At 35.9% G+C, this 14,674-nt stretch overlaps 1 protein-coding gene across 4 annotated transcripts in view; it reads left to right on the top strand.

The window, feature by feature from the left end:
• EML4 (EMAP like 4) overlaps positions 1 to 14,674 on the top strand; it is a 150,509-nt gene that overhangs the window by 41,772 nt on the left and 94,063 nt on the right. The window contains exon 1 of one of the 4 annotated variants that reach the window (XM_043918156.1): positions 12,889 to 13,266. The exons of 2 other annotated variants lie outside the window; for them this stretch is intronic. In XM_043918156.1, coding sequence (XP_043774091.1) covers positions 13,200 to 13,266 — 67 coding nt within the window. In that variant the 5' untranslated portion in view covers positions 12,889 to 13,199. Of the gene's footprint in view, positions 1 to 12,888; positions 13,267 to 14,674 lie in introns of those variants that run through there. One more of the 4 variants, XM_043918155.1, reaches the window with a different exon arrangement.

Below are 14,674 nucleotides of genomic sequence, written 5' to 3'. Positions count from 1 at the left end.
TTCCTTATCCATTCGTCTGCTGATGGGCATCTAGGTTGTTTCCATGTCCTGGCTATTATAAACAGTGCTGCGATGAACATTAGGGTACATGTGTCTCTTTCAGTTCTGGTTTCCTCGGTGTGTATGCCCAGGAGTGGGATTGCTGGGTCATATGGCAGTTCTATTTCCAGTTTTTTAAGGAATCTCCACACTGTTCTTCATAGTGGCTGTACTAGTTTGCATTCCCACTAACAGTGTAAGAGGGTTCCCTTTTCTCCACACCCTCTCCAGCATTTATTGCTTGTAGACTTTGGATAGCGGCCATTCCGACTGGCGTGTAATGGTACCTCATTGTGGTTTTGATTTGCATTTCTCTGATAATGAGTGATGTTGAGCATCTTTTCATGTGTTTGTTAGCCATCTGTATGTCTTCTTTGGAGAAATGTCTGTTTAGATCTTTGGCCCCTTTCTTGACTGGGTCATTTATTTTTCTGGAATTGAGCTTCAGGAGTTGCTTGTATATTTTTGAGATTAATCTTTTGTCTGTTTCTTCATTTGCTATTATTTTCTCCCATTCTGAAGGCTGTCTTTTCACCTTGCTTATAGTTTACTTTGTTGTGCAAAAGCTTTTAAGTTTAATTAGGTCCCATTTGTTTATTTTTGCTTTTATTTCCAATATTCTGGGAGGTGGGTCATAGAGGATCTTGCTGTGATTTATGTTGGAGAGTGTTTTGCCTATGTTCTCCTCTAGGAGTTTTATAGTTTCTGGTCTTACATTTAGATCTTTAATCCATTTTAAGTTTATTTTTGTGTATGGTGTTAGAAAGTGTTCTAGTTTCATTCTTTTATGAGTCGTTGACCAGTTTTCCCAGCACCACTTGTTAAAGAGGTTGTCTTTTTTCCATTGTATATTCTTGCCTCCTTTGTTGAAGATAAAGTGTCCCTAGGTACGTGGATTTATCTCTGGGCTTTCTATTTTGTTACATTGATCTGTATTTCTGTCTTTGTGCCAGTACCATACTGTCTTGATGACTGTGGCTTTGTAGTAGACCCTGAAGTCAGGCAGGTTGATTCCTCCAGTTCCATTCTTCTTTCTCAAAATGGACTCATACTGTTTGTTATAGACCATTCAGAGCAGCAAAGTTCTCTAAAATGATGTTATTTACATATAATGCACACATAATACTTGTGATTTAAAAATACCAATTGTCCGTATCAATTTTATGTATGTATATATATCTTAGTGTAATTGAAGAAAGTTGCTCTTTGGGCATTTTTGAGAGAGAAACTAGTAGAAGAGGTAACAGGAAGGGGGAGGGTAAAACCACCCATCAACTCCATCACTGACAGTAGTCTATTTTGCCCCATTATTTAGGTTACCACTGCCTTATTTAGACTATCATTACCTCTAACCTTCATGGTCCTAGCAGCTTCTTACCTGTTGCCTGGATTCTAGTCTCAACTCTCAAACCTATCCTTTGCCTTAAATTCATTCTCCATTTAGCTGCCAGGAGCGATGAGCTACTTAAAATTGTGATTTTGATCTGGTCACTCTCCTGCTGTCCTTTAATAAGACAGTGGTTTTCAGAGTGACGTGTAGATGATTTCTTGGTGGTATAAGAAACAATTTTAGAATTTTAAGATTTACTTTTTAAACCTGAAGTAGAATAAAGGAAAGAAACTGTGCTTTACCAATATTAAATAGAACAGTTAACATGCTCCCTCATTCAGTCTGTCAGATGGGACGGTCCTCTGTCATGAGAGGAAGCGTGGGAATCCACACTGCACGGGGATTGACGGTAGAACTCTCTGTCACGTACTCTCGTGTGTTGCAGCATGTCGCCGTTTACCTGTGCTCTGTTAAGGGCATCTGGCTTCCTGTGTGCCTCAGACAGTAAAGAATCTGCCTGCAAGGCAGGAGACCTGGGTTTGATCCCTGGGTCAGATATATCCCCTGGAGAAGGAAACAGTAACCCACTCCAGTATTCTCGCCTGGAAAATTCCGTCGACAGAGGAGCCTGGCGTGCTACTGTCCAGGACACGATTGGAATAACACTTGAGTCAAAGAGTCGGGCACAACTGAGAGACTAACACTTGTCATATTATCTAATGCTCACAAAATAAATAAGTGACTTTGAGACATTTCTTTGAAGAAACCATAGGTTAATAATAATGATGTTAGTAAATCAAGCACAGGAAAACAACAAAATGGTACAGCTGATCCTTCTACTCTTAGTTCAAGCTCTTTGTCAGCCACATTACAGTCTCAACATCAGTGATCTAATCAGGTCTGTAAATCATCTTGCCAAAGTGAATATTACTGAGAAGACTTGGGTGAATCTTTCCCTGAGTATATGTATTGTCTTAAACTATTAACATAAGATTGAAAAGCCAAAAAAGTAGTTTATTTGTCATGTCTTGATATTATTCACCACTCTGGGTCTGCATAAAATGTAAATATTATAAACATCTTGGGGATTAAGTCCTATTGGGAAAATAAGACAATGTATTGGGAGTTTGTGAAAGGATTAAAAAAAAAATAGCAACCACAAGATTAAAATATTTGCTTCACCTGAAATAAATAAGTGTGCCATTTTTCAGGATACAAACAGAAACTAAGCTATTACTATTAGCAAGATATTTAAGATATCATTTATCTTTATTCCATAATTTTCATGTTTTTATTTTTACATGTTTTGTAGTATTGATAACATATTAGCACAGTTAATACATGTATAAAAATACACATATATTGGGAATGTGAACTCAGCGTTTAAAAACTTTTAAATTGTGTAACATATGTAAGCATAATCCCAATCAATAAAGAGAATATACCCCAAACTCCAAAAGACCCCACCTTCTCATGCTTCTATCGCTTACTATCACCTCTCACATCACTAATAATAGCCTTTGTTTTGTTTTCTGACAATATGGTATAGTTTTGCCTGGTTTTGTACTTTAAGTGGAATCATAAAGCATATATTCTTTTATGTCTGGTTTCCTTTGCTCAGTATTATGCTTGTGAGATTCATTTGTGGTGTTGTATGTAGCTGTAGTTCATTCAGTATCATGATTATATGGATATGCCACAGTTTATTTGTCCATTCTAATATTGATGGATATTAGTTTGTTCCCAGCGTCTTATTATGAATAATGCTGCTCTGACTCATATACATATTTCTTGGTACACATGTATACACATTTCTCTTGGGTGTAATCATACAACTGGAAGTGTTTGGTCATGGGAAATGTATTTATTCCACTTTAATTGATCATGCCAAATAGTTTTCCATAGTGGTTGTACCAGTACATAGTCCTACCAGCAGTTCCCGGAGTTTCTGTCATCCCACATCTTCAGCAGCACTAGATACTGTCAGTCTTTTAAGCCATTTAGTGAGTGTACAGTGGTAGTTTAATGTGGTTTCACCTTGTGCTTTCTGAATTACTAATAAGATTTAGTACCTTTTTGTGTATTTATTATTGACCATCTGGCTGAAAAGTTCCTATTCAGGTCTCTTGCCCAGTTTTCTGTCAGACTGTCTTTCTAATTGATATGTGGGTATTCTTTGTATATTGAGGATATGAGCCCTTTGTTAGTTATATGTTCTAACCACTTTCACCTATTCTGGCTTGCTTTTTTACTCTTTTCTTTAAAAAATATTTATTTGTTGGGCTGCATTGAGTCTTACTTGCAGCACACTGGAGCTTTGTGGCAGGCGGGATCTTTTCTTGCAGTGTGAGAATTCTCTAGCTGTGGTCCATGGACTCAGTAGTTGTAGCATGTGGGCTCAGTTGCTCCACAGCATGTGGGAATCTTAGTTCCCCGACCAGGGATTGACCCTACATCTGCAGGGCAGATTCTTAACCACTGGACCACTCAGGAAGTCCCCCACTTTTTACTCTTAATGATATTTTTATATGACTAGACATTCTCAATTTTAAGACTAATCTCACTATCAACCTTTTAACTTATCAATGATGATTTTCATGTCTTATTTAAGTATCTTCTAAAAGGCTTATTGTTTCATCTTTCACATTTAAATCAACAATCTACCTGAAATTTCTATTTTAAATATGTTTTGAGATGAGGGAAAAGTTTCATTTCTTTTTTCCCACATATGGAGATTCATGTTACCCAGTATTATTTATTGGCATGATTCTTGTTTCCTCTGATCTCTAAAGTGCTGCCTTTGGTCTGCATGAGTGTGTCTTTTCAGTTTCATGGATCCATTTGCCTATGTCTTAATTACTATAGTTTCATAGTAAGTCTTGATATCTAATAAAACAAGTGCTCCTACCCTCTTCCTTTTTTTCAAGAGGATGTTAGTAATTCTTGACCCTTTGCTTTTCCATATAGACTTTAGAGTAAGCTTATCAAATTTCATGTGCATGAGCACACGCAGGATGTTCACACACAGATTATTGGTGTTTTTCTGTATTGCATTACATTTCTGGGTCAGTTTGGTTAAAAGTGGCATATTTTCATTGAGTCTTCAATCCTTGAACGTGGTATATTTATCTGATTACTTAGGTCTTTAACTTCTCCTACAGTATTTACTAGTTTTTTATATAGAGCTCTTGAATGTCATTTATTAATTTTTATTCCTAGGTATTATTTTTTAGTACTTCTGTAAAAGATGTCTTAAATTTTTTTTTCTTTTTCTGTTTGTTGCTAGGATGTACTAATACAGTTGGCTTTGTATATTGATCTGTATCTGTCAATGTTGCTAAACTTGCTATTAATTCTAATAAATTATTAGGATTTTTTTAGGATTTTATATGCCTAATTGTATTGTCTGTGAATGATAATTTTATTTCTTTTCTAATCTTTATTTCTCTTGTCTTATTACTTCAGTAGAATTGCAGTACAGAATAAAAGTAATGAAAGTAGGTATCCTTGTTCTCTCTCTCTTTTTTTTTTTTGTTCTCTGTCTCAAAAGGAAGGCTTTAAGTATTTCAACATTAAATATGATGTTGTAGTTCTTTGGGTTTTGGTGTATGCATGTTCTGGTATATGCATGTTTGGTATATGTATGTTCTGCCAACAAAGGTCTGTCTAGTCAAAGCTATGGTTTTTCCAGTAGTCATGTATGGGTGTGAGAGTTGGCCTATAAGGCTGAGTGCTGAAGAATTGATGCTTTTGAACTGTGATGTTGGAGAAGACTCTTGAGAGTCCCTTGGACTGCAAGGAGAACCATCCTAAAGGAAATCAGTCCTGAATATTCATTGGAAGGACTGATGTTGAAACTGAAACTCCAATACTTTGGCCACCCGATGCAAGAACTGACTCACTAGAAAAGACCCTGATGCTGGGAAAGATTGAAGGCGGGAGTAAAAGGGGTTGACAGAGGATGAGAAGGTTGGATGGCATCACTGACTCAATGGACATGAGTTTGAGTAAACTCCGGGAGTTGGTGATGGACTGGGGGACCTGGCATGCTGCAGTCCATGGGGTCGCAAAGAGTCGGACACGACTGAGCGACTGAACTGAACTGGTTACTATGGCTGCATAACCAATTAAAAACATAGAGGTATAAAACAGACATTTATTTCAAACATGGATTTGGATTACGAATTTAGAATTAGGGCTTACCAAGGAAGGCTGTCTCCACTCTATATTGTCTCATGCCTTAGCTGCAAGGTGCAAAGTAGTGGGAAGGAATCATCTGAAGGCTAATTTACTTGTATATCTGGTTGTTTATGCAGGCGCTGGGCTCCCACCTGAGTTCTTTCATGTGGTCTCTCCCAGTGGGTTAGTATGAGCTTCCTCATTGCATGGTGGCAAACATTTCCAAAGAAAGAAGGCTAGGTAGAAGCTGTTTCCTTTTTACAGCCTCATCTCAAAAGTCATGTAAGCATCACTTTTTCATTCTCTGATTAAGCAGTCACAGGCCCCTAGCCAGATACAAGAAGAGGAATTATTAACCCTGCTTTTTGGTTAAAGGAGTATCTGTCAATCACATTGTTAGATGAGCACTGGGATGGTGTATGTACATGCTTTTAATACATAAATGTATGTATGTATGTGTGTGTCTAACTAGGGAGAAATGTAGAAAATATGATCTCCCACAATGCCTTTTCATCAGATTAAGAATGTTCTTTTCTATTCATAGTTAATCAGTTTAAGAATGTTCCCTTCTATTCATAGTATTTTTACATTTTTGTTTTGAATTGTTGTTAAATTTTATGAAATGTGTTTGTTGAACATGATCTTATTTTCTGTTAATGTGATAAATCTCATTGATCGCAATAAATTAAACTTGACTGTGATTTATTATCCTTTTAATATATTATTGCATTTGGTTTGTTAATATTTTCTTTAGGATTTTTGCATCTTTGAAAATTCCCTGAGCGTAAGGACTATCTCTTACATCACTTCAGTATCCTACCATAGATTTAATATGGGCTTCTCTGGTGGCTCAGACGGTAAAGAATCCGCCTGCAATGTGGGAGACCTGGGTGGTATCCCTGAGTTGGGAAGATCCCCTGGAGGGGGGCATGGCAACCTACTCCAGTATTGTTGCCTGGAGAATCCCCATGGACAGAGGAGCCTGGTGGGCTACAGTCCATGGGGTCAAAAAGAGTCGGACATGACTGAGCGACCACACACAGCCCAGACCTAATAGAGCATTGAGCATATGAGGTAGAAGCTTGGAAAATAGCTCTTTCTGTCACTTCCTATTCACAATACCAAATCCTTTGAATACTGAGTGTTGGTGATTTTTTAAGAAATGTGCTCTATTGTGGGACGCCTAGGAAAGTTTTTTTGAAAATGTGAACATATTTATCCTGTCACAGAACTCTTCACTGAGTAGTCTCCTGTTTTTCCTCAGATACTGTGTTTCTGTTCTTTACGGTAGAACTTTATCATTTCTGCCAGCTTGAGAACACTCCCTTTAAATAAGCAAGGATTTAATTATTTGAAGCAAGAAGTACTACCATGAAATGCCAAATTCTCTACTTTGAGGCTAAAAAAACTTTGAAGTTACCTTATTTTCTCCTTATTCTCCTCTCTCTGTAGCCGTGGAGAAATAGAGTCATACAATCAATATGCCATCTACTTTGATTATGATGTTTCTTAGTCTTATTAATAAAAATTACTTTGTCAGTAAAACTGATTACCATCCTTTAAGAAGAGATGCTTTTAAAATTGCTTTATATATTTTAAAATTATAAATATATACTTGCTCATTTAGTTTGATTCTACATCAGAAATTGACAAACTATGGCTCTTGCACCGAATCTGCAGTCTCTGTATGTACATCGTTGTGTTGTGTGTTAGTTGCTCAGTTGTGTCCGACTCTTTGCAACCCCATGGACTGTAGCCCGCCAGGCTTCCGTCTACATGCAGTTTTCCAGACAAGAATACTGGAGTGGTTGCCATTCCCTTCTCCGGGGTATCTTCCTGACCTAGGGGTCAAACCTGGGTCTTCAGCATTGCAAGCAGATTCTTCACCGTCTGAGCCACCAGGGAAGCCTAGCCAGGAGTAATTTTTATATTTTTAAACGGTTAAAAAAAATCAAAAGAATAATATTTCATGACACATGAAAGTTACATGAAATTCTAGTAGTAATTTCAGTGTTCATAAATGAAGTTTTACTGGAACATATTCCATCTGTAGAGATACTGTCTATGGCTGCTTGTTCTGCAAGAGCAGTGTGTGATGACTAGAATAGAGATCTTCTGACCTGCAAAACCTAACATATTTACTTTCTGGTCCTTCACAGTAAAAGTTCGCTGACCCTTGTTCTGTATAAATGGATTTCGTTATTTTTTTTCCTTCCAAAAAACAGGATGTAAAATACACTATACAGTGGATATGCATCATCTTATTGGTGACTTTCTCCGCTTATCCACCGATCACTGATAGTATACTGATACCACACTGATACATAGTGTGTAATATTCCATATTTAGATACTATATTTCATTCACCTGATCTCATTTTTATAGACCTTTAGGTCTGTTTATACATACTACAGACATTGTTGCATCAGAGTACATATGTGTCATTTTAGTTATTTAAGTAGCAATTACTAGATTGCTTTTCAGAACATTTGTAGCAGTTCACAAGTAAACCAGTATAAAACTGCCTGTGTCCTAACGCTTTGGCCACTATTTGCTGTCATATTTTTAAAACTTTGTCTGTAAGAGCAGTAAGACTTATTTTAGTTTTCAGTCTTCTGCTGACTAAAGAGGCGAAGCCATTTGTACTTGTAAAGATGTGCTTTAAAGGAGCTGAAGTTTCATCATCTCAACATTTCGTTTTTCTGTTTTTTAAGATCTTAAGTGTCAGCAGTCACAAATTGCAAATTTTACGCCAGCCAGTCATCTTTCCTCTCCTTGCTTACAAGAAGTCTGTCCCTATTACAAGAGTACTGTGTGAGAGATTTTGACCTACTTAGCCCAGCTCTCTTTCAGTATATGAAAAACATCCACACTAAACACATCTAGATACAATGAGTAACATGTTTGTTTACAAACGCCATTATGTTTTTCTTAATCTTTGGGTAGCTTAGTAAACAGACATAATAGTCTTTTAAGCGACGCCAGCTGTAACCTACATTATGAAAAAGATGTAGTTGTTCCTACAATTCCAGCTTCTTTCTCTTTCCCCCCCCCTCATTGTACTCTTATTTAGTTGATTCCTATGTGCTTTTCACATTCTCAGTAATGCCCCAGGAGGCTCTAGTCAGTCATTTGCGGAAAATGGAAACTCTACAAACTTTCAAAGGGAATTTACAATTTAAATTATGAAATGAAAGTTTTTGTTGCTTACTGAATGGTTTGTTGTTGTTTTGGTGATAGCTTTTTTGCTCTATAATTCATATGCCATACATTTAAAGTATACAATGCAGTGGTTTTTAGTATATTCATTCCCAAGGTTGTATAACCTTCACTACAATGAATTATAGACCATTTTCATCACCCTAAGAAAAGATTCCGTGTTTTTCAGCAGCCACTCCCCATTTCCCCCATCTTCTATAGTCTATAGGCAACCACTAGTCCACTTTGCCTATTCTGAACATTTTGTGTAAATAGAATCATACAACATGTGACTGACTTCTTTTAACTTAGCATGTTTTCAGGATTCATCTGTGTTACAGCATATATCAGTACTTCATTTCTTTTTATGGCTGAATAATATTCCATTGCATGGTTATACCATGTGAATGAATATCTTTGTAATTCAGTGGGTATTTGGGTTTTGTTTACTTTTTGGCTCTGATGAGTAATGCTGCTAGGAACATTCATGTGCGAGTTTTTGTGTGGAGATACCTTTTCATTTCTCTTGTGTATATATCCAGGAGGGAATTGCTGGGTCATGTGGTAACTCTGTGTTTAACTTTTTGAGGAACTACCAGACTCTTTTCCAAAGTGGCTGCACCATTTTCCTTCCCAGCAGCCCAATGTATGAAGGTTCAGTTTCTCCATACCCTCACCAACAGTAATTGTCATTTTGACTATAGCCATCCTAATAGATGTGAAGTGATGTCACATTGTGATTTTTTTTTTAATGTGGTGAGATTGTTTTTGTATGATAAAATATGCATAACATAAAATTAACTATTTTAACCATTTTTAGGTATATAATTTACAGTGTCGAATAACTGTTACCACTGTCCATTTTCAGAACATTTTTGTCATTCTAGACAGAACTTTGTACTCATTAAATACTAATGCCACATACCCCTCTTTTCCCAGCCATGGTAACCTCTGTTCTGCTTTCTGTCTCTCTGAATTTGCCTACTCTGTATACCTCATTTAAATGCAGTCATACGCTATTTGTCCTTTTGTGTCTGACTTATTTTACTTAGCATAATAATTACAAGCCATGCTGTAGCTTGTGTCACAGTTTTATTCCTTTTTAAGGTTGAATAATATTCCATTATATGTATATACCACATTTTGTTTATCCATTCATCTGTGGCTAGTCATTTTGGTGGTTTCACCTTTTGGCTTTGTGAATAATCTGATGTGAATATTAGTACTGATGTGTCTGTTTGAGTCCCTGCTTTCAATTCTTTTGGGTACATATCCTTAGAAGTGGAATTGCTGGATCTGTTTAACTTTTCTGAGGAATCACCAGGATGTTTTGCACAGCAGTTATGTGATTTTTATTTCCATTTACAATGCACAGGGTTTTAATTTCTCCACATTCTTTCATGTACTTATTAGCAATTTATATATCTTCTTTGGAGAAATGTCTGTTCCACACTTTGGCCTGTTTTTGAGGGTGGGATTGCTGGCTTGTAGAGTAAGTGTACTTCAAATTTAGTAAACCTTGCTAGCTTATTCTCCCAAGTAGTTTATTAATGTACATTTTCCCTCAGAAGGGTATAAAAGTTCTGATGCCAATATTGGGTGCTGCCAGAATTTACAGCTTTTTTTAAATTTAATAGCTATGAAATAAAAGCTTATGATTTTAATTGTATATCCCTATTCAGTGAGGTTGATCCATTTTCCCTTCTTCCCTACAAACAGAAGTTTGCCAACTCCTCTCTTTTTCCTATTTTTTTCTTAGTTTGAGTTCTTATTATAGTATCTGTTTTTAATTTTTGCCTTTAAAAGTCTTTACTTTTTAAAGCAGAAAGAGCAGAATTTGAGTTTATGTTCCTGGGATTTAATATGGTACCTGACAAATTAGTCACTCAGTAAAATGTAGAATGAATAAGTATTTTATAGAAATCTAAAAATTTGTTCTGTGTTTAAAGAAATAATGCTACCTAAATTAAGACACAAATGAGTACTACCGACTTGCACAGCTGTGTAAATTGTATCTTTGTTGTTGTTTAGTTGCTCAGTTGGGTCTGACTCTTCTGCAACCCCATGGACTGTAGCCCGCCAAGCTTCTCTGTCCATGGGATTTCCCAGGCAGAACTGGAGTGGGTTTCACTTTCCTTCTATGGGTTATCTTCCCAACACAGGGATCGAACCCGCATCTCTTACATTATAGGTGAATTATTTGCCACTGAGCCACTTGGGAAGCCCAAATTAAAAGCATTTTACTAGCAAAATTTTGCCTTCTAGAAATTAAAGGACAGACTTTAAGAGATGCTACTCAAGACACAGGGCATTTGGCAATGAAAACTCGGAGTCCTAACCACTGGACCAAAGGGATTCCCCACCTCAGCATCTTGAATAATTTCTGTACCTCATAGTACTCAGATACTTGAATGTATGGATTGGCTTTTAGAAAGATTGACTGTAATAGTAAAGAGGGAAGAAGTGCTTAAGCAAAGAAGCTAGACTATTTAGGAACCAAATACTTTCTGGTCTGAAATCAGATTTTGATTTGAGAAGAAAGAAATGCCCAAGGTATATAATCTACAGATTAGTAGCAGTCTGCAAATGGGAGGTGGTGAAAAGAACCTCAGGTCCTATCGTGTATGAGGAGCCTTTTTGTTATGTATTGGTTTACAAAGCACTAGGTTGCAGAACTTCTTGACAGTTCTATAATCTTAGGAGTCTGTGAGCCGTCGTTTAATAGGGCTACGTTTGTTTTCAGTTCAGTTCAGTTCAGTTCAGTCACTCAGTCATGTCCGACTCCTTGCAGAAGAGTAATTAAGACCTAAATTATAAAACTGCAGTCTTAAGTTTGTCTGTTGACTGAAGAGAGACATAATAAAGCACAGTCTGCGTCAGAGCTTCTCACCATCAATAGCAAGAATTTGAACTCTGTCCTAGTCTGTGCCTGGCATTACATTTCCTTTGTATCATTCTGTTTCCCCTCTGTCTGCTTTTATTCACTCTACATGGTCTCGCCTAAATGTCCTTTATTTCAAACACATTGCACACCTCCCAGCCCACTTAATTCCTGTTAATCTTCCAAGGAGCTCCTGTATTTTGATGAATCTCTACCAGGTGTTAATCTGTAGAGGAGTATTTTCCCAAGTCTCACTTGAGGAAACACTCTTGGTGGTTCCTGCTATCTTCTGTAAAGGCTTTTGTAAATATTAATCTAGATCATTTTGCTTCATTCATCTTTTATCAGCTTTGCTTTTAGTTGATCCTTATCTCAATGTAGTTTAGGTTTTATCTGCTTCACAGTATTTTGTGTGTGTGTTGATAGTAGTCCTGTTATTTCTGTTTTGCTTTGGGTTGGTTTAAATTTGCTTTTCTCAATTACAAATAAAAGTTTAAAAGCAACAAATTGAAGAGATAATCCATCAGTAGTTTTGTTTTGACACTTAACTCCATGAATTTGTTCTTTAACTTTTTTTAAATTAGTTATCAAAAGAATAAATACATATTGTATTCATTAACTTTCACCTGCTTTTACATACTTTTGTAAGAGAGACTAAAGATATTTGTAGTATTGTAAGCATATGTAGTTTAAAATTGGAATGTCTGACCAGATGTAAATTATTGTAGGTTACATACTCATGCAATTGTATTATTTTAAAATAATTTGGAAAATTAGTGAATTAAGAAAAATGACTGTTCTCATTGTTAATCATATTCATTATCTTACTCTAGTGAAATGGTTGTAATAAATCAGCCAACTTAGTCTTTAACACTTAAGCTTTTTAAATTAATGAAGTGACCATTCTTTCAGTTTCTTTACAGTTCATGTGGATTTCATTTTATTTTAAACAAAGGCAAAAGGAAATGGGGCTTGCCACTTTGCACACACATTGTTTATTTCCTACTAAAGAAAAGTACTCATTTGAAGGGCTTTAATTCTGTTAATTATAGAAACTAATATGTTTTATGTTTCAGAGGGCAGAAACTGCATTCTGTATTTGAAGCAGTTGTACATTACTCTAAACCAACTGAAAGATGATCAGAGAAATAGTGCCTGAGGACAACCAAATAACTGTAGTGAATATTCATGTGGTGCATTAATTCATGTGTTTCTGCGTGCGCCTGGAATTTAGCCACTCCCGAAAGCAGCCTACGTTTTCTGTCTCTTTACCCTCCTTTTGCCTGCGTGCTGTTTGCTCTCCTTCAGTTTCTTTGTCTCTTTATAAATAAGTAGAAGACTTTTCTTTAGATAAGAGAGCAAAGGGGCAAGAGAAGAACTATCTTAAGAAGTTTTTATTTGTGCCAACATAGAAGTGCTTTGTGGTAGGCCATCTGGACCGGGAGGATTTCCTCAGAATGTAAAGTATGTCGTGAGATTTAGAGAGCTGGGATTTGCTCTGGAACTATCTGGGAAGGCAGCAGGAAACGTGGACAGAACTGGTTTATGTTGCTTGTAACGTAGGTGGCGAGAATGGAAGACAGCCTGCCTGGTCTCGCTTCAGTATGTGCTTCCTCTACACTTTCAAACTTCTGCACTGGTAACGTATCTTTCCTTTTCTGGGAGACATGTGTCACAAACTTTACTACTTGTGACAAAAGAAATCTGAGGATGTGGGAATGAATTTAGGCCCCTTCCTTCCCTCCTCCCTCCTCCGCCCAGCTTCCTTTAAATATATGTGTCAGTAATAGCATAAATATTTGGTTACCTACTTTTATAAATGACTTAAGATTGTACCCCCTTTAAGGAAATATTTTCCTGTTGTGAGGGCAGAATGGGCTTTGTTCAGCTTGTTTTCCCTGTCCCCACAAAAGATGGTCATTACATTGTTCGTGAGGGAAAAAATAAAAACAGCTTTTACTGGAAAATAGTTTAAAAAAAAAAAAGCGTGTCTCTTAAATAATAGGAAATGAGAATTGTGTAATTAAGCTTGACTTTTGCTTCTATGAAGTCTAACCAAAAAAACATCAAAAGCAGAATTATCTGATTGTGAATGAATCCTAGTGATAGAAGGAAGTAAAGTCCTTCCCTGGAACTAGCCTTCATGCTCAGAGTGCTGTGGCAAAAATGGTTTTATATTTTCTTTTATTTTAACACAATTCCTCTTATAATTTATACTACTAGGGGGATTTTTTAGTAAGAATATCTTATAAGAAAAACAAACATGAGTTCTTTAAAATAGAAAATGTAAGTCAATATTATTTGTTACTCAATTGAAGACAAATTAGATACTCTTTATTTTCATATATTATTACTAGCTGGACATGACTGAGTGACTGAACTGAACTGAACTGGAGGTAATTAATATTGTCATTTACTAAAGAAATAGAGTATCCAAATTTAACAATGTCTTGTTTAAAACTTTGAGAGAAAAATTTGACTTCTGGCAGTAAAATATTAAGATAAATAGGAAACATTAATTCCTGCATAAATATATGTTCATATGAGCTCTGTTTTTATTAGTGTATTTTCTTATGGTTTATTTCTGAAGTAAATTGTAGCTGTTATAGAATTGATAGTGCATAACTTTTTGATATAATACTAAAATATTGTCTTTAAAAGACAATATTTGAAGACAACCATTTCCATTTTAGAACAAAACAAAAAACCACTTATTTTGCTAAATGCCTTCTGATGAGAATTTACTAATGTGACAAATCAGTTGTGATTTTGTTTTGTTTTTTGAAGAAATGATATTTAAAGGCATCCAGTTTTTCTTTGGATGTATTATATTTTCGTGTCTCTCATTAGCCTGAGAATATTTCTTTTAAACATCATGAGACATACTTTTACAAAAATGTTTTTATTTACTGTGTATAAAAATCTACACATTAACCAAATTTGTATTCAAAATTTGAGTGCATTACTAATTAGGTTTACATTGCAGCCTAAATTAACTTTGCTTTTCTTTACTGAGAAAATAGTTTTATGTTCATGAAGAATTTTTC

The sequence above is a fragment of the Cervus elaphus genome, chromosome 11, assembly GCF_910594005.1.
Source record: "Cervus elaphus chromosome 11, mCerEla1.1, whole genome shotgun sequence".
NCBI lineage: Eukaryota > Metazoa > Chordata > Mammalia > Artiodactyla > Cervidae > Cervus > Cervus elaphus.
Note: the sequence above shows the minus strand (reverse complement) of the source record. Positions and strands in the feature narration are given on the sequence as shown.